General features: G+C 36.3%; 1 protein-coding gene across 5 annotated transcripts in view; it reads left to right on the top strand.

The window, feature by feature from the left end:
• The first annotated feature begins 6,046 nt into the window (after positions 1–6,046).
• Positions 6,047–27,322, top strand: part of LOC576927 (macrophage mannose receptor 1) — a 65,102-nt gene continuing 43,826 nt past the window's right edge. The window contains exons 1-5 of one of the 5 annotated variants that reach the window (XM_030972071.1): positions 6,047–6,400; positions 11,666–11,814; positions 13,141–13,262; positions 16,944–17,071; positions 26,026–26,243. In XM_030972071.1, coding sequence (XP_030827931.1) covers positions 11,677–11,814; positions 13,141–13,262; positions 16,944–17,071; positions 26,026–26,243 — 606 coding nt within the window. In that variant the 5' untranslated portion in view covers positions 6,047–6,400; positions 11,666–11,676. Of the gene's footprint in view, positions 6,401–10,189; positions 10,527–11,665; positions 11,815–13,140; positions 13,263–16,943; positions 17,072–18,260; positions 18,386–19,634; positions 20,572–26,025; positions 26,244–27,322 lie in introns of those variants that run through there. The other 4 variants (XM_030972070.1, XM_777190.5, XM_030972072.1 and 1 more) reach the window with 4 other exon arrangements.

The raw sequence follows: 27,322 nt of genomic DNA on the forward strand, positions 1-27,322 counted from the left end.
TCCCCTTTTTAACCAAAATTGAATGATATAAAAAGTTTTAACAGCATTTTACTACATTAAATGGCAGTCAAATATCTTAATTTTTTTCTAGAATCATCACTAAATAAAAATTGCGATGCTGTATGATCACAAATGATATGCAAATTTGCATAATTCGGAATGGCGCCCTCTATAGACACATTAACTTGAATAGTTCAAAATGATGGCCAAATACCAATTTCTAACATGAGATTATCATATGTCATGAGTCAGATGCACTGGATACATTGAGTAAAAATTGTGCTGCACATTTATTTTTATTTTGTAATTTTATACTCGAAGAAAACATGGTTGAATTTTATGCTCTCTGTCCCATAGATATGAGGTGGCATATGGTGATAAATGCCCATTTTCAGTGACAGCGTTAAGAAACTAGATTTGTATTCTAAGGTACTAGATTCTTTTAAATTAACCTACAAATTACGAACTACCGATACGATACAGGACTATATCCGTTTATAAGTTTGCTTCAAAATCTTGAAATTTGTTTAAAAGCCCTCTAAAGTGTTGGGAGCCCTAAAATATTCCATGCGGAAGAGGGTGTCATTTAACACTTAATTCTGCAAAGTGAGGTCGTGACTGTAATGCGTGCTTCCACACGCATGTTTGCAAATGAGCTCTCTTTTAATAACATTTTCTACAAACGCTTGAGGTAGTTTGAGGTAGTGAGGCAAGGTTTGGGGGTATTTGGAGCTCCTAGTCTTCGGACCCTTGATAGCCACACGTTGATACGAGCCTCTGACATTCAGTTGGTTGTTGACTGTCCATAACATGAAGCAAAGCATTGAGTAGGTTGAGTGATGACATATGACCATGCTGCATCAACATTGCCAACTGAGTCCTAAGGGAGTCGAATCTTCTGCTTCATCACTTTCAGCATTGTACCCTATCCAATGCCAAAGTATGCCCCAAGAGTGTCGCATCCCGTCAACGCATGTCCTGCCAACATCGATGGAATGATATCTCCTAACTTGTCTACATTAGCAGGAACATCAATAACAGTTCAATTTGTGAAGGGGCGTCTCCATGGTCATTGGCGTTTTATAAGTCCGTCATGTAGATAATGATTGATGCAAAAGTAGTACGTAGACGTCTGTGTCATCCACTAGGACCCTAACATACATCTTCTCATTAGCATCAATTCAAATCGCTTGCTGTACTTCGATGCTGCCTGCTTCATCATAACTATGATGTGGACAGACCTTTCCTTGCCATGACATCACTGCCTGGAATCACTTCAACAGGAACCTCATCTTGACGGTAAAGGCCTGCTTGTGCTTTTGCCTATTTCTGAGCACCCAATCATCCTGCAGACTCGCGCATATAATTACGATGTCGATCAACTGTAGTTTGTTGTCATGAAAAGATAGTGAAGTTAGCAACACTAGAGACACGTTTCAACAACTTCTCTCCCTAGCTTTATTGATCTTTCCAAAGCTTTTGACTGCGTACAACATAAACGCCTATGGAAGATTATGAGCTGGATGGGCTTTCCAGCATATATAATTCAACTCATCCAGTCGCTCTACCAATACCTAGAAGCAACAGTAAGAACAGAGAATGGCTACACCGAAAGGTTCACTATTGGTCAAGTTGTCCGTCAAGGCTGCATCCTATCACCATCTATGCTGTATTCATTATGAGAAAGGCATTTTATGGTCAAGTTTCTGTTGGTGGACGAACGATCACCAACCTAAGATACGCCGACAATACAACACTCTCTGGCGTATTGATGGGGAAGGGTTGGGGGGGGGGGGGGGGGGGGGGGGTTGGGGACAGTTAAACCCCCAAACAAAATTCAAACTGTTTTTTCTATATATTCGATACCAGTGATTTACAAATGTTGCTGAAATGACATGATTTTCCTGGGTTTTTTCTCACTTTTTAGTAAATTATTATTTGTTAAGCGAATGTTGGAAAATGACAAATCCTAAATTCACAGTCAAGCAAAAAATATGCTTATTTAAAAGCCTACATGTCAGGGTCCGCAGAACAGCGGGGCTCAGGGGACTCGAGCCCCCTCACTTTCTGTATAAAGTATGTTGAAGAGAACTAGAAAGAAAGAAAGTGACCCGAGGTGAAATGAGGTATCAAAATATATCTTACAGTTAATAAATGCCTGAAACCCTTGAGCTTCCAGGGGCTGTGCCCCTTGAACACCACGCCAATTTGCGCTCCTCTCTTCCTGATCGTAAATACTTCACCCCCCCCCCACCCCGATTTTAAAAAAGTTCTGCGGGGCCTGCATGTAACATGTATGAGTGGTGGTGATGCAGATTGTTTTTCTGCCCCTCTAAGTGTTTTTGCTCAGTATGCCACTGACAACACTTATAACAAGAACATCAGAATAACTACTAGAACTCTTTAAAAAAGAGTGAAGGATGCAAGTGAATAATTTGGACCCTACCTCAATGGGAAAAAGACCTAGATCATGATTGGTGGAAATTAACTACATGCAACAGAGCATGGTGGTTGATGGAGAAGAAGTTGATCAAGTGGACAAGTTTATATAATGTTCTTGGGTCAATGATTGTCAAGGAGGGTGGAAGCTCGGCAATATCTGCCTTTGAAATGTGGTGTTGGAGGAAGCTACTTGGGATATCATGAAGAGATTACAACACCAATGGACACAATTAATGTCCATCATCGGAGATCAACCGCCACTTGCTACCAGGATTGACGGTACAAGCTACAATAGTTTGGTCACGTTAGCAGAAGATCAGGAGACAACCTTGACAAATTATCATTCAAGGTACCTTTGAAGGAACACGTAACAAAGGAAGACTCAAGCTCAGATGGACTGACGACCTTCGGGAAATCACTAGCCACCCTCTAAATACTAAAGACACTCTACCGGATTGCAGGAGACAGATGCCGATCAAAAGGTCTCATCAAACGGGTCACAATGGTGAGCCATGATCTATATGACGACGACGACGACGACGAATAGTAAGAGATAGTTTCTTGGAGGGCAGCAGTGACGCGGGACTCAGTTGGAAGACTCTCGACCCGTTATGACCTCTAGATACTCTCGGATCTGTCAAACACCAAGCAAAAATCATCAGATTTTCATCCACAGCAGAGCACAACCATCAATGACTGTACAAGGTTGTTCCAGTGTCTCATGCCTGGCTGACATCTCAACTTTTGTCAAATTCTATAAGTCCGTCTTTGACATGGGAGTGCTCGTTTCCAGAATCATCAAAAAGTGCTGTTGGGACTGGTGAAAGCTCTTATGACAAAATGTCCTTGATATTGACCTCTCTTGAACTTGTCTGCAGTCCTATTACTCTGGAGTAGATCAACTTTTCATAGATTTTCGTATCCCAACATTGACTTCTTCATGGCAGCCATGGTTTGAACTTTCTTGGAAATTGTGTCATAGAATCCACCAGGTTGGAGCAATGCTGGTCTAAATAAAGCCTATCAATTGAATAATAATGTGTGCCGTAAAACAACTTCTCACCGATTTGATGAAAAATGAATTCTTTCATAGCCATTTTTTTTTCTTGACATATGTAGGGTAGGTGTAGGGAATTGGAGACCACCAAACTTGAACCCATCACTGTCTGTCCGTGTTGGCTCCAATATTGATATAGCGACAAATGTGGCCTTAAACAACACTTCTGCATATATCCAATTCATTTCGAAGACTACAATGCGTTCTCTCTCCGAGAAAATTGGCAAAATTGACCAAGATATTAGCAATTTTGATCGTAAAAATTTGCTCTGATATAAAAACACAATTTTCACTGAATGTTGTGGTGTATGCAGATATTTAGGGGTGGCTCTTAAAAATTAGTTTTAAAAGGAAGTTTATGAAATGTGCCAACCATCACAGAAAGCTTATGGCCATTGTATGTTGTGAATGGGTGTTGCAATTCACATTATGAATGGTGTCTGATCAGAAATGTGTGTAGGTAATTGGGGACACCAGGTCCAAGATGGGGGCCTACTTCTCCCCAGTTGTCCATTTCATGTTGAAAGGCACTATCATGAAACACATTTGGTCGTACGTGTCACCATTCTAATTTGAATGCATTCAATTTTAAGAAGTTGTTTCTATGCTGTGAGTTTGATCAATGTAAAAGTCATATTGCCAGAACATTATTCTGAAAGTATTTTAACATAATTGAGAACACCTTTATTACTGTAAACAAAAACTACAGAAATATTTTGGGCCACATTGTTTTGAAATCGTTTCAAAATTTCAGTAAGTTCATTGGCTCCATATATCTCTTTCAAAAAATGTTTGAACTAACTATAACAATCCCATTTTCATTCAAATTGTATTTAAAATGTCTTGATTTGTAACTGTCCCTTATTACCTACACATGTAGGTAATGAGAGACCTTTGGTGATGACGTCATTAATCATTGTTATCTTATTAATCAGTTACATCATGACCACAATTTCGTTACAAAATAAAGAGAAAAAATACTAAAGGGAATACAAAAATGTCTGTATGTGTAACATTGTTCATGTTTATGTAAATTATGCAAATGTGCTTAAGGGTCTTCCATTCCCCACACCTACCCTATCTAAACTTGTACCAAACACGATGAAAGATTATGCAGCACAACTGCAATTGTTGCCCCCAAAAAGCATTTAATATGATTTCAACGTGACATAGATTTAAGAAATTGGCATTTGGCTGGCACATATATTTTATTCAAATTAATATGTTTATAGAGGGCGCTATTTCAAAATATGCAAATAAGCTGGTCATCTATGGCCATGCAACATCACAAAACATTTTGTTAGTGATGGTCCTAAAGAAATACAGACATTTGGCTGCCAAAAATTGTAGAAAAATCCTTATTATATATTTATTATTCATTTTTAAAGGAAAATCATGTACTTTGGCGGCCATTTTGTATGACGTCATATATCTTAAATTGCTCAAGGCTGACAGAGTGTCAGCAATCGGATTCTTGAAAAAGAAGGTCTAGGCAATCAAAATCCATTGAAAAAAAAACTATAGACCCTAAAACAAGGTTAGGCCAATAATCTGCATTTGGCTGCCGGACTATCATTACAAATTTCACATTATAAATGACAACAGAATTAAGCAGTTTAATTTTAAATTAATTCATAGAATATATACCGATGTAGTAAAGACGATTTATGTAAATGGAATATTAAAGATAATAATCTATGGGATATCTGTAAGATCCCAGATACAAGTAGGCCTAATCACTTTCTCCTGGCTCGTAAGAAGGTTTCACTTCTTTGGAAGATTGTATCCAAATTAATCGATACTTTGTTTAATTTATGAATCGTTTTGAACTTAAAATATATTTGTATAGGTCATGAAATAGAGAGAAGAGAAATGAGTCCTGTCAATATATTATTTTAAACTTCGCTCAGTTTATATATAGAAAGTATATTAGAGAATGTTTTTGGAAGTGAAAAGCACAGGATACATGCTGTATATTTGATAAAAGAATTAAAGGTAGATATCTCGATATGAAATGTAATCAAAAGAAATTCGATACAAACGAAGTAACAGTGATTATTTAACATTAGTTTAATGTTTTGTACTATATATGATATGTTACAATTGCAAGAATTCTGTATTTATAAACATTGTTGTAAATGGCTGTTTTATAATCTTATTATTATTATTTTATATTATGAACACGTAAAAAGTCCCTCGAAAGAGGATAAATAGACGGGAAAAAATAGCCTAAATTTAATGATGTAAGCTTTTTTCGTGTGAGGTTATTTGTTTAAAAAATCTTGAAAAAAAGGATAGATAACGGAAAACTTAGTGAATTGATAAACCGGTCGATCATTAATAAGCCTACTTGCTCTGCTTTGGTTTATTTTAGGCCTTACAATTAAGACTTTATGTAGGTTTACCCTTTCCGTAACCCGATAAGCCAATTTTCTTTTTTGTCAAGATTTTTTGAATAATGAGTGTGGGTGGATTTAGAAATGTGTTCGCGTGTGTGTGAGTGTGCGTTGTGGGCGGCGGCTTGAGGAACTGTCCATTGGTGATGAGGGTTACTCTCCGCCCAGCTAACTCCAGGGAGCTCCGCCCAAGCCAGCGGTACGACTCCAGCAGCCTAACCCGATACACGGGGAGATGGTCAAGTAACCTCATGTCGTTCATGAAAGCAGACCGAGTTGAGCTTAAATTTTTGGCTTTTTAAAAGGGTATAAATCAGTGTGATTATTCGGCCTTTGGAGCATAAACTGCATGGACCGATATCATGACCAATGTAGCTGCAGAGTTTTAAGTGTCCGGTTCACGATCACACGAAATGCGGGGAAACTACTTACTAGGTCAAATATCACAACACGGCCCACCGCTACCACCATCATGATCGCGTGTATAACTGCGGGAAGGACCAAGGTGAGAGAAAATGTCGGGTGCATGTACATTCATTGTCGATGATAATGGCCAGTGTGTTAGTAGCTTTTACAGATATTTGTAGAGAAGATGCCAATTAGGCCCAGGTTGTTTTGATTTTTGCTGATAACAATAATGATAATAATAATAATAATAATACTAGAAATGCAATCGTGTCACAACGATGTGCGTGCAATGACGCCGTGTTTCTACGTGTCGAACGAAAGAGCTTCTCTCGGACTATCCAGAGCAATTTGTACGAAGTCTTTAGCTTCTGTAATATTGGAGACAGGTAGGGCGAAAGAAAGGCCTCAATAGTGACCTTGATGGGATGGTAGTGACTATGCCTACGATGTTTGAAAGAAATTGGGATAGGGGAAACAACCTAGAAAGGGCTCGCAAGCACTGCGTGCAAAAACAAATGGGATTAGTTGCACGTTCGTCATTGCAATCAAGATCGTTCTGGGGGTCAAAAGCGTGAACCCGATTTGCCCCATAGACAATGCGTGTAATGCATGGGCGGAAAACGTAGAGGATCTGTATTATGACCGGAGTTAAATTGTTTTTTCTCTCTCTCTTTATGTCTCTTTATGGGCCGTATATGGTATCATTGGAAAGAGAATTTCATGGTCGTTATTGTAAACTACTCTCTTTTTTTCTATGATAATCCTATCGAAACATGTGATGTAAAATAGATTTAAAGGACAAAATGGCGTCTTAAATGGCCCCCTTGACCAATTTCAAAAATCCGGCCACGAGGTGCCCTGCGTATTGCATCTCGGAATGTCATTGCAAATTTTCAAGGAAAAAAAAGGATGTTTAGGGGGCGAAAAGTAGTCTGAAAAAAATGACGTCATGGCCGATAAGTGTTATAATCGGGCGGAATTCGTATAGTGACCCTTGTTCAAATGCGATTTACTCACAATTTTCTGTGTAAACATATACCATACTTGGTATCATTCGAAAGGGCACTTCATTGCGGTCAGTTTGACACCATTGTCATCTGCACGCAATGTACTGCACGCATTAAAGGCGCTATTACGTAATGCATAGCAAATTCATCATTTTTAGCGATAACTTTGCGCCGACGTTATTAAAATTTCCCAAATTTAGCAGACAGTTGTCACGTATATGGATACATGTGTCTGCCAAGTTTCAACGACGTAGGTATAAAGATCGCCATTTTAGAGCAAGTTGAAGTTATTTCGGAATTTTCTTGAAAATGGCGAATTTGGAGGGCAATTTTCGCAAATTTGGTCAGTGATAGGGTATATAATTTTGTATATGGCTGGAAAGGGCATATCTTCAAGTATCTAAATCCAAAAAAGGGTACGGGTTTGCCAAGCCATTATGGAGATACGGCCACAGACAGAAAGCCAATTCCCAGAACTTTAGAGGGCGCTATTTATGTATTACAGAGCCATTGGAGCGTGAAATTTGGCATGGCTATGTGCAATTATGAGATAAAGATACTGTGAGATTTAATTACAAAACGGAATTTATATGAGAAAGTTATGGCAGTTTTAGATTATTTAGGGGTCCATTTTTCAAGAATTTGAGAGATTGTTGACGGAGTCGGTTTCAGATTTGAATTTTGAGTATGAAGATGGCATTTTGAAGGGCAGGTTATACGTCGCAGATTAAAGAACATCTCTTAGACTATCTAGAGAAATTTGTTAGAAGTTTGTAGGATCTAGGATAGTGGAGATAGGAAGGAAGATAGAAAGGCCTTAAAATGGACCAGAAAAGGACAAAATGGCGCCTGGACGGTAATGCATGAGTGATTTCAGAAAACGAAAAAGTAGGTGACCTGGATGAGATGCTAGAGATGATGCCTACGAAATTTGAAAGGAAATGGACATGATGAAGGCACCTAACTAGGAATAACAAACACTATGTGCAAAACGAATGTGATTTCTGGACGATAAGGAAAACAAGGAGGAGAATATTAATGGGGCAGAATGTGAACGAAAACAAGGCAATGACGAAGGTTCGTCATTGCAACAAATGATGATGATGATGATGCATGATGATGATGATGATGGAGGAGGAGGAGGAGGAAATGGAGAAGAAGAAATAGAACAAGGTGGAGTAGAAGAAGAAAAAAACTATCTAATTATTATTAATAGGAAGAAGATCAGGAATAAGAACAAAGAGGAGACGAACAAGAAAAAAAGGGAAAGGAGAAAATATAGTGCAGTATAGATCAATATTGAAGTGACTATACATGGGAAAGTGGAAGTTGTTTATTTTGAATTCTTCACTCTACCATGTACATCTATGAGTGCGTTTATCTAGGCTTGCCAATAGATATGTACATATCGTACCCCACTATCGAACCCCACTATCGTACCCCACTATACGATCGTGATTTGCGGGATGTCGCGTTTATCGACCCTTCACGATTCAAAATAAAGGCCTTGTGTCTGCCCAGCTGTTTTGACCCGGGAAGCAGACAGTTTCTCGGAGGTCAACTTTACACGTATGCTTGTACACAACACCTGGGTGGTCATATTTGTATGTGAGGTTCAAAACAGCTTTGCGTTTATCGATCTCTCAGAAACGTGATTCTGGCTGTATGTCACATTCAAAACGCACCTTTTTGCGTCTTTAGATATGCCCATATCTAAAGACGTTTGAAAAAGGCTTTGCGTTTATCTACTTCTAAATTTGCCTGAAAGACGTTTGAGAAACCTGATTCTAGCCAAAAATTTGCTAGATAAACGCAACCTATGTCACATAATCAAAGATTTTAAATTGATTCTACAATGTTTTCACATATTTGCTTGCATCTGATAAGTTGATGTGATCATCGCGAGTATAATGATACTGTTATCTCTGTCAGTATACATACAGGAGCCTTGATGTCGTAATGGTAAATCTGAGACATGAAAGAGGCAATTAACTGTAATTTTACAAAAAAATGTTTGTTAATGGTAAGTTTACACAGTAGTCGAGTAGTTGCAAATATTTATCTTAACTGTGAGAAAATTCAGGATTTCATTCTAATTGTAAATTGTGAAGTTAAAAAAAAAGTATTGGTGATTGGATTTGATTTGTGACGTAGAAGGTAGTGATATTTCTGTGTCCTATTCATGATACAAAACAGTAACTAAAAAGACTTTCCCTGGAAAGAGCATTTTAAATTTAAAGATAAGATTTTAAATTTAAAGACAAAGAGAAGAGAGAGAGAGAGAGAGAGAGAGATATAGAGAGAATCAAAAAGTATACATATACACAGGAGGAGAAGAAAAATACAACGTATATAAAGGATAAGATAATATGCAGAGGAAGAGAGAAGGTGATTTTGAAAAATATACTAGAAACAAAAAGAGAGAGAAAAGGGAAAGAGAGATTTAAAAAAAGATTAGATATAAGGTGTGACTTAAAGAAAGAGAGAGAGAGAGAGAGAGAGAAATATAGGTGAAATACTTAATGTAGTTGATAAAAAATGCTGAATGTATAGATCTTTGCATTAATCTTTGATTTATTAACTTCTATTTATGAGTTTATGGATGCAGACATTTTATCATTACTTCAGTATCATAAATGTTCTGTTTTTGTACCGCTCAGATTGTGGTACCAAGAGAGTGAATTGTGCAAAATGCAAACAGTAGCTTGAAATAATTGAACTATGAAACTTGATATAACCTTTCTACATATTCAAATCAGAAAATATGCTCTAGCTAAGTCTTGTTTTGATCTTTTGATTATTTATTTTCCTTCAAATTTTATGGTACTTGTGCAAGGGGGAGGGATGTCTTTAAGGGGATATTTATTTACTGAGCCATTATATCCATTTATTCAAAGTGGGTGTACCATGTATTGAAAGAAAGCTGATGATGAAATGAAGATCAGTTTGTTCTGGACTGATCGGTGGATGGGGACGTTTTAAGAGTCCAGCTTCTATCGCTTCAAAATTTGACTTTCAAGTTTTCCTAGAGTTTCTGCGGATTTATTTCTTACATTGCTGATTTACACATCTTGGAGCACATCTTTAGCCAGTAAAATCAAAATTCTGAAGTTTTTTGTTGAGGTGGATATATTTTATATATTTAGGAGCTGCATGGTGGTGGACCAACCATGCATCTAAAAGTCTTTCTGCTTCTTGCGCTACAGCCTCTGCTGGGTAACTAAGAATAAAAACGTTTTAAATTCAAATTACTGTATAAACAAAGGATCTTACAATATATACAAAACAATAAAGTCAGTGAATCAAATGTTTAAAAATACACATGAGCTTAAGCTGGTTGAATGAATTTGTATGGCATGATAGGATGAAATGAAGAGTGAGAGATCATTGGCAAAAGCTTATTTTAGTATGTAGGTATTTGCAGGTATTTTCTCATTTTTGTGTACATTTAATTTACTCATATAACCTTATGATTAGTAAAACTACAATGGTAATGCTTATGTGCAAGTGGAAATAAGTGAGTTGTGTTCGAAGCAGAATGATTGATTTATTATCATGAAGAGTCTGTTCACTATGAGTTTGATTCCTGGTTAATACATGTTTGTAGTACATAATATTTTTCATTTCTTTTGTGTCAAAGATTCAAAGCCTCATCCCAAGTAGAACCTATAATGATTTACATATTCTATTAGGGTATAGAAACAGATGTAATAATCAAATTAAATAATCTTTAGATTATGTGTAAGTATAGTATAGGGACTTGGAAGTTAAAGACAAAGTTGAATTCTGGTCATGCAATTGCATTGTGAAAGAAAAGGTGTGGAATGGATCAGAAAAAGTTGATCATGTAGCATGTAGATAATGGTGTGTCCTGCAAGGTTCTGGAGTCATCAAAATCATAATAAATTTGGCCCAGTCTTGGTAAAGTAACAAGCACTTTACACAGAAAGATGTATATTGGACTACACAAATGGTGTGTGTCGGGCCTACCTACCTTGATTTTCTTATCTTTCTATGCTCATTTCTCAGCCAGTATACATTTTCTACCAAAAATTGTTTGGCAAATGACATTTATTTTATTTATTTGTAATCTTGAACATTCAGTTAAGTTTCGTTTGATTCTTTGAGAATTATTTTTTTTAACCAGAACTCAAAGTTATCTAGTCTATGAAAAGTAATGTCTCTTTTTTAAATATAGTTTCATCTACAAGACCTTCTGTTGGTTTGCAACGTAATGTTGAAAAGATATTTTGTTTAAATAATTATATTTTCACAAACTTGCATTTTTCTTTTTTATTTGTCACATCATTTTTCATAGAAATAGTACAGCTTATCTTCCCATTTTTCCCATTCAGTTTTCTGCCAGATGTGTCCGTCTGGCTGGTCCCTCTATGACGGCAGTTGCTACAAGCTCTACACTGACGCCAAGACCTACTATGAAGCACAACAAGTCTGTAAACAAATGGATGGGGACCTGGCAATGGCTAAAACCACCCCAGTCAATGTGAGTTTAGAAAATATTTCACTGTTGAATATTTACCTTCGATTGTGCTCATAGCTGCAAAGTTAATGTGAAACATTTTGGGGTTAAAAAGAGCATTTGGATGATGAATGTTATTCTGCATGGAGTGTCAATGAAACAAAAACTTGCAACACTTAAAGTAGATATTCATTGGTTTTAAAAACTAACTTTATTTTCATTATTGCAAAGTTGAAACTTTGATTCGACAAGGTTATCAAAATTCAATGCTTGGAAACATTCAAAGTTATGATTATTATAAATTACAAAACGCTTAAACACAGCCCCGGCATAGCACCTGAAGAGCTCTCCGAACGCTGCTGAGATGTGTGGGATCACAGGATGGACATGATTTGCACAAGCAGACGATGTCCTATGACATCTCACACATTTTCAGTGCCTGTTGTTTCATCTTCTCTTGAGTTCTTTCTCTTACTTCACTACCGTCAGGCTAAATATATATAATCTATTGCCTCTAAGTACCGTGCATATTTTTATTTTGATAACAAATGCAGCGATACAAACATAAAGGAATCTGTCGCTTGTAAACAAAATAAGACGCCATTGTATATTCAGCTGCACACACCGCGGTATGTGCAGCGTTTCAAGAGGGAACAAATGACGTCCTTAATATCATTCCAGGGGTTTTTCAATTTGAAAGTCTGGTTTCTCTGATTGTTAATCAACCCCTATCCTGTGTATTTACAAACAAAAGATTTTAGTTGTAAGAATCGGTTTCATATCCCCTTTTGAATGGTTTGAAATGCCATCACATTTATTAACACTACCGGTAAACTCATTTTATAATCGCTTTGCTATTATGTTCATTCTTTATGGGATGTCTTCTGCTTGGGCAGTATTGGTCCATTATGTGACGTCATTAAAACATCGTTATTCTCCTGGCGAATCTCTCGTATATCCAAGATGCTAAAGAGGCAGTTGTATTTGTATTTTTATAAATCACCCGATATGTAGTCGACCTAAAACTTGTACGATTGCCATCTGTTAGCTAACCAGTTTCTAGTGATACATTAGTTGACATATTTGTGATTTTCTTTGAATTTCAACATTAATATTTTTTTGGGGGGCCAAGCTTCCACCTCAAATGTCTATCTATAAACAATACTGGAATTGTGTAATACGGTAAAGAAAAAAAAGAAATTACAGGGCATAGAGGTTGACATTTTGCACTCCATAAATTTGTTGACTAACTACTGTATATGTATGCACTTTCTGTGTTAGTTGGAACTTGTTGCATGTTTGGCCATGATTTATTTCATTTCATTTGAATGCTAAACATTTTGCAAACAGGACCTCTTGGCTAGATTACTCACATCAGAAGGTGTTAATGCAGCTTTACTTGGTCTTCATGATCTAGCCACTGAGCAAGCATTCTATTGGGTCGATGGTACAGCACTCACAGCTAGCACATCGTAAGTTAATTCACAAGTTTTTGGCAGTAATATTTGGGAAATAGGTTTGTTAAATGCCTCTCTCCACTCCCCTATAAAAATAAATACTCATATAAAATCTTTTTAGAAAAGAATAACAAAATATCTTTAAAAAACACATAAAGTCCAATTTTATTTAATGGTGCTCTTGGTAATTTGAGTTCATAGATCACCTATAAAGTACCAATTAATACCAACTTGTCCAATGAGTATGGGTTAAGGTAATCAAAGGTCAGCATTGTATAGATTCAGTTATGATATAAAAATTCTTGTGTAAACCTCTTGTATTTTAGGGGAAAATAAGCATTATAAAACTATTTATCTTGTAGTAAATAGTAGAAAAAGCCTGGTACATACGTTCTCTCAAAGGGGTGTTGTTTCCTTTCATGATGAATACATTGTGGGTGGGCTGAGGTACAGTACCACTCTGTGCCATATTTATAGAAATCAAAATCTTTAAATTGGCAATGCATTGAAAAGTTGACATTTTAGTTTAATTATACCTATTGACACTGTATTGAATTCATGATATTGTTTCTGTCTATGTATTTTCCCTTCTACTACAATATACTTTATAAAAGAATAAGAAAAAGTGATTTGATGACAATTATTTTAGTTTTAGGCTGCATGTATGATTGTGTTTGATTTTATTTTGTTTTAACCTTTGTTAATTTTCTTCTTTGACATAATTATTTATAGTATGAAATAATATGTGGATTTGTTTTCATTACATGTCATTTTCTTTTGTGTACGAAAGCAAAAAATACAATTTTGCAATTGATTTTTGGAAATGACTTGTTACAGTATACAAGTACCATTTTAATACAATGACTCTTCTTATTCTTTAACTTTAAGCAAAGCGCATCATTATCATTACATTTTTCAACAATACATTTAAATTTCAAACCCAATTAAGGCTCATTGTTTGCATCGGAATGCTAAATTTAAAGAGATAGCTATCTCTTAACATTTGACTAAATGAAGGAATCATCTCTTCCCATAGACAATGTCTTCATTCTTTGTTACAGATGGAAGCACAGGAAAGATTACCCTTTTATGCTTCATATACTGTAAAGTGAAGCATAAGTTTGACTTGGTACATAATGTGTGAGGAACTGTCTTGAATTTTGAAAAAGCTACACTCATTGCTTGATCGGATATGATGGGGTAAACTGCCATAAAAAATGCTACGTTTTTCAATGTTTAAATGAATAGCAATTGCGGGCAACAAAGGTACTGCTCGGATTCACTGAGAGAATATTACAAAAAAACAACAGCATTTTTTGCACGTCGTACTTGACAAGGCTTTAGAGGGAATTCAAGTGCTTGTTACAAAATTTCAAAAAAAAAACTTGCTGAAAGTGGTACTAGACTAGTTTTCAAGCAGTAGTAGATGGTTGTTTAGACAAGCGTAATAATTCAAATAAACTTGCTGGAAACAGCCTGAAAATGACCTTCTCTCAAAGCACAATTTACGTTTACATGAGACTATGTTGTGAGACAACAAGCTGGATTTTTAAAGAATCTTTCATCGCTCATATCTCTGCTGCTATTTTCCATCAAAATTGATTTGCAGAATTAATATTTTTACTTTAAGACATCCAGTGGTATAGCGTTGTTTGATACTATGAGCCTATTACATTCGATGAGCATATTACATTCGATGGTCACCAGGACTTAAATTAGAAAAGACCCATTCATCGCAAATTTTGAATGCGTCATGGATATGAAATTTTACAGAATCTATGACGTAAATAGATAAAGGTGCACAAAGTTTAAAATCGCAGATGGAAATGCCAATTTGAAGATCCATTTCAAGCTCATGAGCAATGATCTTAAATCATGAAAAAGGAAATGCTATTTTTTTTCCAAATCAAAATGCATTCACAATTCACACCATTGCATTTTTTACACTTTCCATGTAAGAATATAAGTTTTTAGTACCAAATTCCCCTTTTTGAAATGCCTCTTGCGGCTTGAAAATTGCACGTACCTTCCTTACAGTCCTTCACAAGGAACCATTTTATTAGGATCCGGAAATAAATAGTTTAATCTGACATTATTTGAGTTTAGCAAGTGCTAAATGATTGGATTGTAAGTGATTTGGACGAATCAGAAAATAAAGTGTGGAAATTAAAACAACACTAAAATTATACTTTCCACAAGTAAAACCTCTTAGAAACACGTTTTTTTCCAAGTTTCAATATATCAATTGATATCTGTACAGTGTACATTGTGTCAATAAGCCTTTCTATTTGTTATAGACATACAGGAACATTTTAAATTATTATTTTTTTTAAATACTTGCTCTCTTACAGGTACTTGAAAATGTTTCTTTTGAATTAAAGGTAATACAAAGTTTTGGTATGGGGTCAAGAATTTGGTTCTAATGAAAATATTGGAAGCATATGCGATCCTACAATATTCAGTGATCGTTGTCGCGGTTGAAATCGAGTCTAAAGTGATGAAAATGTAAATAATAAAGTCTTTATGGTGTATAGCTCACTCTCAAAGTCAAGAATATTAATTTGGCTTTAAAACAATGTTTCTTGACTAAAATCGACCAATTTGCTATTCCTATTTGGATTTATATATCGCAACTGCATGTTCTAAGATTTCCAGCTACCATTGGATGGCCTCATAAGCTATTTGAAATTTATCAAAATTTACTTGCAGCACTGGTAAATTTTAATATTCAATTTTTCTCAAAGCAGAAGTGTTTTAGTGGCTATTTTTTCTAGTGCTTATAAAACATCCTCAGGGGAATCCAAATATATCAACATTTTAAAGATTTGCTATCTGGCCATTTTCAAATTTTCCCAAAACTTTGTATAACCTTTAAAAAAGACATTTTCTAATACAATTGTTTTCCTCAAAAATTAACATTAAATTTAAAAAATCTTATCATATGAAGTGACAAATGTGCTTCACTAAGTTTTGACATTCTAAAGGAAGTGATTTCATGCTTGTTGAAAAGGCCCACTCTCAAGGGTTTCATTATTATATTAGCAAACATAAATATTGAAACTTCTACTTTTGGTTATTATTTTAAAATTGAAGTTTAAATCAATGATCTGTATTCAACTTATTCATTAAAACCTTGTGCAAGCTTAACTCAGTCATGTTTATCAAGGGGAAGCTGGTGTTGTAACTTCTTTTGTGAAAGCTCATATATAGTTTTGGTAATCCCTCTATGTCCCTGTTCTACTAATTCTTAAGATAACCTTTGGTCTAAAATCCCATTGAACAAAAAGAACACTGATATTGCTGTTCGGGGAGCAGGCAGGATAGAAGCATCCTAGTGTATATAAGGCCCTACATAGCCATTGTCTGCCATTATTTTCAGATTGTTGCACTTTTTATTCGAAATCATGGAGGGAGCATCAAATATCTAGCACACATTTCTTTTTGAACAAGCAAAATAATATCGGACTATATGTAACATATTTTATTTACCTATTTTTTTTTTTTTTTTTTTGGGGGGGGGGTACCGAAATTCAGTGTACATGGGTTTGCATCCTCTGTTCAGTGACAGAAGTGAACTTCTTGCCCTAAACAGAGGACATTTTAGTATAATACAGGCAAATGTGTTGACGCACATAGACTTAAAAACATTGCATTCCCATTTTTCTCCCAACCCTACCTATACCTACCTACCTTTAGTCATTGGGGTGCCGGCGAACCCAGCGATGATTCAGGGGGAGATGATTGTGTTGAACTCAAAGATGATGGGTATTGGAGTGACACTCAATGTACTCTAAGTGTACCCTTCATCTGTGAGAGAAGCAATGGTATGTTTTCCAGGGTGACCCGTCATTTCCTCCTGCAACAACTGCTCCGGGCTTATTTTGGTAATAGCAAAGGATTTAAGGGTTATAGGGTTGCAACTTGGTTTTAGACTTTTAGTATATATGTTAAGGGCTAGCATTAGGGTTAGGTGTAGTGTTGGGTCAAAGGATTTTTGGTTAGAATGGTTAGAATGGTTAGTGTAGGAAATACCAGAGGAGCAGTTGTTGCAGGAGCAAATGCCGTACAACAGACTTCCAGATCTAGTGGTCAGCCAGTGGGTCCTCTATTATGGCTCTGGAGTGGTAGCATATGTATGTTAGATTCTGTGTTATCCTCCATGCATGCATTATATCCTCAATATTAATCTTATTTATACCTTGCACACTCTAATCCCACCCAAGCATATCTAGATATTATCATTTGAACAATAATACTGATTCCTAATGTTTTTTGTACAGGTATTGTAAGTATATTGTATATAACTGTTTCATCTTCATGAATATATACACACATAAAACAATAAAAAGCAACTTAACACATTTCAAATATATCTGGCTTTTACATTAACCATTTTATTCTTTGTCCATATTATGTATGCCTTCCAGTATGATTTTTTTTCCCCGTTTTTACTGTAGCAAAAATTTTCAATGTGCTATTCTTAATTGCAGTAATTTGTGTGTATTTTATTGTTTTCAGAGCTCTTTTCAAAAGCAGCAGGTTTCCATCAGAGCTAAATTATTCCTCTTTTATTTTCATTGACCATATGTACCCTTGTCATCAAAGAGAAGTATAGAGTGATTTACATATCCCGTCTTTAAACTTCCCTTCATCCTTCATTGGATTACATTTAGACATGCAATATAAAGCAATATTCTTTGTGTGCATGCTCATAAAGTACTTGCCCAATGGTGACCCAGGCACTCATATAATCCCAAAATGTCATTCCAAACATGTAGCTATTGGAAATATGTGCTGCTAATGCAAAATTAAATTGTTGCTATATTTTAATTTATATTATACTTATATTTATGTACTCAAACATTAAGAATTTGGAAGTTCCCACTTCCTTTTATATATACATATACAAATAATCTGAGTTGTTTTTTATATTGGATCAACATTTATGTGCTTGGGCATTGGGATCTGGGCAGTTACAATTATGACCCTTTTGTGTTTTTCTTGTTGTCTCAGTCACTGGAACCCCGGCGAGCCTAACGACTACTCCGGCGAGGACTGTGTAACCGTATGGTCATCAGGTGGATGGAATGATATATCATGCACTAACACTCTTTCTTACTTGTGTGAAAGGAGTAATGGTATGTCAATACCTTCACTGCAGCTTGAAGATGAGGGGGAGGGGGAGGGGTGGGGTCGAGGGAGAGGCGGGGGTAGCAAGAATATTGCCTGTGAGCTAGCTAGTACATGCATGTCTGTCAAGAAGAATTCATGGATCATCATACAGGTGTATTATGGTCTAGTGGATGAGTCTTTGGAATGTTAACCACAGGCAGGATATGATATGGGCCTTGAATCCCTAATGCTTGACCATGCAATGTGCTTCGGCAAGATCTTAATCTACATTTGCCACTCTAAATTCAGAATTAGGCTTGGTCAAATACACTTCGTCCACATTGTATGACCATCCCAAAACGGTATAGTTATACCGTTTCGGGATACAATGAAATTTTGTGTGTGTACGCTTACTAAAGATACGTCATATAATAAAACGTTGTATAACGAAACGCGAGTCTGGGCATCGTTTTGAACTAGAACTCGATAAAGAATCACAGAATTTGTTGTGTGTGGACGTATGGTCGAACGAGAACGGTATAACTGGGCGTGGCTAATAAACGTGACAGCTCGCGAAAGGGGACCTGACCTCCCATTTCCGCTTCCGTTTCATGACCGCAGTAGCCAACTGAGCACCTATACGATGTTTTGCTACCAAGTATCAGGATTACTTTCTTGTGTGTGTGCATGCCCTGGAATTTATACATTGGGTATAACTGGGCATGGCTAATTAACGTGACAGCTCGCGAAAGGGGACCTGCACCTCCCATTTCTGCTTCCGTTTTATGACTGCAGTAGCCAACTGAGCACCTATACGACGTTTCGCTACCGAGTTTCAGGATTACTTTCTTGTGTGTGTGCACGCCCTGGAATTTATACATTGGGTATAACTGGGCATGGCTAATTAACGTGACAGCTCGCGAAAGGGGACCTGCACCTCCCATTTCTGCTTCCGTTTCATGACTGCAGTAGCCAACTGGGCACCTATACGACGTTTCGCTACCGAGTTTCAGGATTACTTTCTTGTGTGTGTGGACGCCCTGGAATTTATACGCCGATTCTTTATACAAATTTTCTTGTGTGTGGGCGCCCTGGAATTGATATAATTGAATTGAATTGAATTTCTTTATTGTCATGCACAAAATAAAATGAAGGCATACAAATCATCTTACGGCTCACATTTGTATAAAATATAACACTACATTAACATAATTATCATAGACAAATAACTACAAATAAAATAAATAACATAACAATGTAATATAATTTACGGTAACCTCTCTGTTGAGAGCTAGGGGAATTATTGGATTATTTGTACTCCCCTGGCTCCCAACAGACAATACTTACTTAAATCAATGTCATATAAATAGAACAAGTCACAGCCAAAATCTAAACTCAATTTTTCATCAATTGTTAACAATTTCAGATAAAAAACCTACAAAAAAAATCTACAAGTATTACATGAAATCCCTCTTTTGTTGCCAGTGTGCATGCAGTCCTTGGTACTTTGCTTGATGAAATTGCGAAGTGTATGCTAATCCATGCTTCAATCTTGCTCTCATTTCAAATCCCTTCTTTATCAGTGCTCCTGAGATGGGACTATATTATCCCATTATTAGCTGTCCCTTTATCTTAAATATTTGTGATATTTTGTTTCCATGGCCATGATTTACTCATCAAACATACTAAAAATATCATCATTGCATATCAACTTGTATACCTTACATGAATCATGGGATTACATTTAGACATGCAATATAAAGCAATATTCTTTGTGTGCATGCTCATGAAGTACTTGCCCAATGGTGCCCCAGGCACTCATATAATCCCAAAATGTCATTCCAAACATGTAGCCATTGGAAATATGTGCTGCTAATGCACAATTAAATTGTTGCTATATTTTAATTTATATTATACTTATATTTATGTACTCAAACATTAAGAATTTGGAAGTTGCCACTTCCTTTTATATATACATGTAAATAATCTGAGGTTTTTTATATTGGATCGACATTCATGTGCTCGGGCATTGGGATCTGGGCAGTTACAATTATGACCCTTTTGTGTTTTTCTTGTCATCTCAGTCACTGGTTCCCCGGCGAGCCTAACGATCACAGTACCGGCGAGGACTGTGCAACCGTATGGTCAACAGCTGGGTGGAATGATGTACCATGTACTCTCACTTATCCTTACTTGTGTGAAAGGAGTAATGGTATGTTGTCATCCAGTGAGGCGCGATAGCTCAGTCGGTAGATTGCGAAGTCCACATGTAAAAGGAGATGCAGCATCATAGTTATGTTAATCCATGCTTCGATCTTGCTCTCATTTCAAATCCCTTCTTTATCAGTGCTCCTGAGATGGGACTATATTATCCCATTATTAGCTGTCCCTTCAACTTAAATATTTGTGATATTTTGTTTCCATGCTATGGCCATGATTTACTCATCGAACATACTAAAAACATCATCATTGCATATCAACTTGTATACCTTGCATGAATCATATTCAAATGGCATCCCACGCACATCAACGCCTGCAAGATTAACATGGTATACATATACTCATGCAGCTTTAAGACCAATTAGGGCATTTCCCTGCAACGTGACCCATTTGCCTTTTTGCCTGTCATCGCAGACATTGGGCCACTGGAGAACCTAATAACGGCGGTTGGACAGGACAGGACTGTGCAATTCTGCGATCAGGAGGTCGATGGAGAGATATAAAATGCACTAGAAGTTTCTGTTACTTTTGTGAAAGGACTAATGGTATGTCTCTTCCTATATCCCAGTTCATGCAAGGGGGAAAGGCTCATTTTTAGACTATGATTATTTCTCTTGGTAAAACTTATTGATCATCAGCAAATAAATGTCAACGATGCAAGAGCTAGACACACATTTGCACACATTTGGGTAATTATCTTCAAATAAGGCGCTATATAAGCACTCCAAACTGAGTATGGATATGAGCTTATCACATTGATTTTTGGTAAAGCAGTGGGTCATTCTTCTTGAAGATAATAGCACAGCAGGTGAAGAGAATGCATGGAGATAGTGACATTGTATTTTAAAATGCCTTTTGGTAAATGGCACACTGTTAATACCACAAATACACCTAATAAATCAAGAAAACAAAGTGCCAAACCTACTCTCAAGGCTACATAAACTACAATTTTATACATTGGCACAAATAAAAGCAAATCAAATTTTTAAAAGTTGAGTGACAAAATGATTTAATCAAATTTGGTATGAGTAGGGATTGAAGGTTAATCAAAATATATAAGATAAACATGTTTTATTGGATGGAAATACTGCGATTGAACCTGTGTTGTTCCCCCTTGCCAGTTCTCTAAGACAGGGAAGAGGCAATGACTTCTACATTATTGACTTGTGTTGTAAATATTGTTTTTTTCCGATGGGATGTTGGCTTGGCTGTCTTCCCAGTTAATGCCCTCATATACTATCAGATGCAATACAACATCCACCCAGTAAGGTTGCTTAATTGTCAATATCTGGCATTGAATGTTTTTTTCTTTCTGCTGGCTGATATCAATATGCCTTATACCAGGGGTATCTCTGAGCCAAGAGAGGTAAGTCATTCATTGTCTTTCTTGTGCTCTAGCTGTCCTCCAATGTATCCAGAGAAGGGCAACTATCTCCCAAGCATTCTTCCACAGGACATGGCCATGCATGCAAGGAAGTGGATCTGAAGAGTATTCATTTTTTCGCAATCAATCATAATTAGAATTGGCTCTTTATAAGACATCTTCATTTCGAACATCTTCATTCTATGGTATCTTCACCATTCAACTGAGACACCACATCTCAGTAGCTTCCCAGTGCTGCTGCATATCCTGGCTTATTTTCCAACATATGGATCCATACAACAGTGTAAGGTAGACCAGACATATAGCATCTTGGCAGTCTCGGCCTTGTAACAAGTTGAATGGACCACCTTATCAGAGAGATCTCCATGTTACAACAACATCGTCAACATGAACATTTGAAGCATTCTGTATCTATAGGCTTGCCACAGCACAGCTGGTATCATAGCCACAACTCCTACATTACAACAACTACAAATTTGTGAATGTTGCCCTGGATACATGTGGTCCATGAGGCTGTTCACACCGGCAGAGATAGCGCGCGCTAGGCCGCGCTATCTCTGCGGTGTGGGAGGTACAACGTCGTTTCGGTCCGCCCAACAGCGAGCCATGGCGAGCCAAAACGGCGTGCCTCTGGAGCACCTCTTGGGGGTGGTCCATGAGAGATAGAGCGCGGTCTAGCGCGCGCTAGAAAAAAGGGGGTGCTACGATAGACCGCGCTCATTGCGGTGTGATCAGCCTCCATGTTGTTACATCAAATTCATTCATTGATCACTCATATGAAGTGTATGCTGACTGCTTGATCATACAACTCGAGCTACACTCTTTGAATAGTAAGCATTAGAGTTCAGCTTGTTTCTAGTGTGGACACAATTAGCACTTCTCTGAATCAACTAGCTCTCTGTCACAGATCTATGCTATTTCAGTTCCTATATTTAAGTTTTTCTGAGATGGATTTATATGGTCCCATATTTTAGCTGTCCCTTTGTCTTGCCATGCTTCAGATCTGTTCCATGATTTCCATGTCCATGATTCACACATCGGTATTCATCACTCTTGCATGTGTATACCCACTACATAAATTATAAAATTGCAGATCATTCGAATCACCCCTTTCTTATCTTCTAATTTTTACAAGACTACTATTTATCTTCTCTTACTTTAGTTTTGGGATATGATCATTTCTCCTTAATTTCATGTGTTCGCCAATTTGCTTGTCAGTGCATGCAGACAGTGGGACTCTAGAGGGCCCTGCAATTATGCTATATAAGCAGGGATTGAGTAAATCTGAAATCTGGATCGGATAGAATGCTGTCAGTTTCAGTTATTTTTGTTTGAAAATATATGGCATACATGTAGTTTTGATACAAATAGAGCAAGAGGAGACCATGATAAATAGGTTTCTATTCCAAGATTTGTTTTGCTACCAAAACTTTACCTCTGGTGTATATGAAAAACAATGGTCCTAATATGCATACCTGTGGTACACGAGATCTAACTCCTGCCTGATTGAGCTGTTGTAGCATTTCTTGCTGGATGCACTTTCCTAGAAATTCATATATATATTCCTTTCAGTCAAGACTTGACCCCTTCTACTGGTAAAGGAAATTATCAACTTGAAACATAGTTTATATATGTATATATATATATATATATATATATATATATATATATATTGTTTTTCAAAGCATATAGTGGGCATCTTTGCTGAAACTGCTAAATCACTCATGTTATGCATTTGCTACTAGTGGTACCAGTACATATTATTATTTATTATTTATTTTGCCATAAAATCAGAAATTCACAGTATATATATATATATATACAAAGTCAACATAGTACATGTAAATACAATTATCTTTAAAAAGAAATAAAGAAAGAGAAGGAAATGAGAAGCAAGTAGAAGAGGAAAGAAATGCTTACCTATGGGCCAGGGTTTGCAAAAGTGAAATGCTTCACTGCTGTCCAGAGGCATGCGAGCCCTCACAGGTAACCATGTAGAACGATATTGCACAAGCCCATATACAAATACAATTATTGCACATTAAAAGTACAATGGAAATGCTGGAGATAGGCCTATCACTTTACGGGGTTATTGAATGTTCATGTATTTGCCTTTCTCTGTTAACCTGCATCATCTGCCTATAAATAAGCTGGTATGATGATTTGATATTTGCCGATTTCACAAGTTATTACCATTCATCTAAAAATAAGAGGAAGATGAATATATTCCTTGATTCTCATTTTGGATTTCCGATAGATATGCCTTGTCTTATCAATATATCGACTGTTGCTTATTCGTATATTCAAATTTGTATAAACTGGTAGTTTAAATTTATAATTGAACTTATATTCTCAGCTAAATATAGTACTCCTTTCATCAAAAATAGTTATTAGCACAGTAGCCATAGTTCATTTTTATTTTTACAAACACTTATTTTTTTTGGTGTATATTCAAACATATTGGTTCAGTAACATATGCTGTGTGATGTTATTTCGTTTAATGAAATTACTTATTTCATGGCTATGGAGGTAGTTCAATATACAGATATATGGACATCATACAGATTACAACATATACTCTGCTTATTATTTGGTGTTTTCATCTTATAACTTGAAATTAAATATGCAACCCTGATTTCATCCTATATACGTGTTATATATATATATATGCCAAGTTTGCCATAGAAGTGATAGAGCAGTGGCAAATGTAGATGTGGAGGGGAAGGGGGAGCACAATCCTTTACTCCTATTTGAAACCCAAGTGGCAGACCTTTAGTAAACCACCTTGCCCCTTCACTTAAGATAATGACTTCTTTTATTTTGTCTGAGAATTTTGGAGTGAAAAGGCCCCCAAAATAAAAAAATACACCCCCAAAATAGTTTTTCTCAGCAAATATTCAGTATAAATATTGTCCCCTCTGTTTTACAAAACCTAGGTCTACTTGTCCCATTAAATGAAATATTTGTTTAAAAAATGTTACACAACACAACTCAGATTCAACCTGTAATAGAAATATAATAATGAAAATAAATGACAATTTGATCCAAATTTGTAAGCAATCTTATGCTTACAATGTTTCCCTTAACAGCAGTAATAAAACACAACCCTGGAGTTCATTAATATTTATGAATCTTGAATGTTAATTGGGAAATTGCTGGGAAATCACGTTCCTTGAAAAGCAGCCCTTTTTTGAGGCCTCATGTGTCTTTGTAAATTGGCACTACTAGCTCATATTTTATTGTGCATTACTTGGCTCTTACATATTTTCTATCCAATTCTTTGGCAGAGAGCATTATTTTGTAGTCTTGGATATTTACTGTATATTTCCTTGATTTTGTTAGAACATAACATCTGTGTGGATTCGGAAAGGAGTAACCACAGAAACTGGTCCTTCTGGCTCTTAAAAGACAATATTTTCCATCATCGCTTTCTCAACTCAAGATTATTTTGAATATTCTTTGACTTTATTCTGCTCGAAATATAGTATTCGTATAAAAGACTGTAAAGATTAGATTTTGTCCATTTACAGTCATTTATGACATTGCAAAGATGTACAATCCTTAATGCTCCATTTAGTCCAGATGAAATTAGAAATTCAAGCTCAAAGTTTGAATTCACTTCTTAAAAACAAAAGGAATATTTTATTACAAGGTAAGGAATAGCTTGAAAGTACTCTGTAGAAAGTAACAAATCATTTATTGGGTACAAGGGACTTGATATTAATTAAGATTAGAGGTATATTTCAACCTGATATTGATGTCAGGGATCAGTCAACTTTCCAAAGTCGATTTGTAAAAGGATCATAAACTATTAGACTGCCAATATTTTTACTGTTATTACAGCATGTACTGATTGTACTCTACATTTTATGAACATTTTATTTTGGGGTTTAAAAGTTGTATATTGCCCCCTTTACATGGAACCTTTTAATTCATTAGCATTTAACAAATTGTGTAATTACAAAATTCAACAGTGAATACCTTTTCAAATTCTGTTAACTGGCTTAAAATGTGCTTTAAATCATAAGATTGAGACTTTTGGTCACTATTTTACACCCCCAGAACTCCCTCTAGCTTGCGACGAGGGTTCTAGCTGGTATGGTGTAGCTGGCAAATGCTTCAAGTTCTTTGGCTTTACAAGAACCTGGATTAATGCTGACAACTACTGTCGCGGGGTGGGTGGAACTCTCGTCGTGATTGGTTCTGATGAAGAGCAGGCCATGGTTGCTAATCGAGTCAGTGTATCAAAGGCCAACGTATGGCTCGGCTTGAGTGATACGGTAAGAATACAGTGTTTACAGGCTTTTACTATGGATTTTAATAGAAAAACATATTTTTTACACGACACCAAAATCAAAATGACATAAGAATAACAAAAGAAGTTCAAAATAACAGAATGTGTTTTGGAGTTCAACATGAGTTTGACACAATTTTAACCTCCCATTCTATATTCATGGAGCAAGTTTGAAAAACTGTATGGTTACCGTAATTAACGGTGTATAAACCGCCCTTGTGTATTAACCGCACCCCTCTTTTTCGCCCTAAATTTTTTTTTGCCGACTCTGTCGGCAGCAAGCCAGGTCCTTGTTAAAAAAACCACGCGGGAAGGCCTTTCATTTAACTGTGAGGTGCAGCTGAATGTGTAAAATCATTAATGTAAATTAAAAAACAGTAGAGGACCTAGGATAGAACCTTGTGGTAGGCCATGTAATAGAAGAAAAATTGGAGGAATTATTATTATAAACTACATATTGAGATCTATCAGAAAGATTCCACTCAAACCAAGATGACAGAAAAATTTAAGTGTTCTAGTTTCCGAGTCGTGAGTCAACACACCGATTACTGAGCTGGGAGACATTGCCAGGCATAGCGCCAGGTGGAGGGGCATAAATCGAAACTTTAATTTTTTGTTTTGTTTTTTGTGTGTACCGTGTATAAGATGCACCCCCGACTTTTAATGTTTTTCGGTGGCAAAAAGTGCAGTTAATACACCTTTAATTACGGTAAGTCAAAAAGTGAATGATCGTATGTGTCAAGCATTTCATAAGGAGCTTTAAGGGCCCAACTGGAAAATAAACTGCAATTTAATTGTGTACCTTTTATCATTCATATTTTATGATATAACCAGGTACATTCTCTGTACGGTCGCACGTTTGCTAAAAAGGCGGATCGGCTCAAAACAATGGGCACCCATCAGAAGGAATACTTTTTGCAACACAATAGCTTAGAAAAATTGCCCTATTTTGGTCTTGATTAGTTCTATGACAACTCTTTTTAACACTGGTATAGAATAATCATGCACTAAAAACATTCAAATAATACAAATAATTTGGCAGAGGGAGATTAGTTTGTTTTGGTT

This window comes from Strongylocentrotus purpuratus, unplaced genomic scaffold (assembly GCF_000002235.5).
Source record: "Strongylocentrotus purpuratus isolate Spur 01 unplaced genomic scaffold, Spur_5.0 spur5_scaffold_6, whole genome shotgun sequence".
Lineage (NCBI taxonomy): Eukaryota > Metazoa > Echinodermata > Echinoidea > Camarodonta > Strongylocentrotidae > Strongylocentrotus > Strongylocentrotus purpuratus.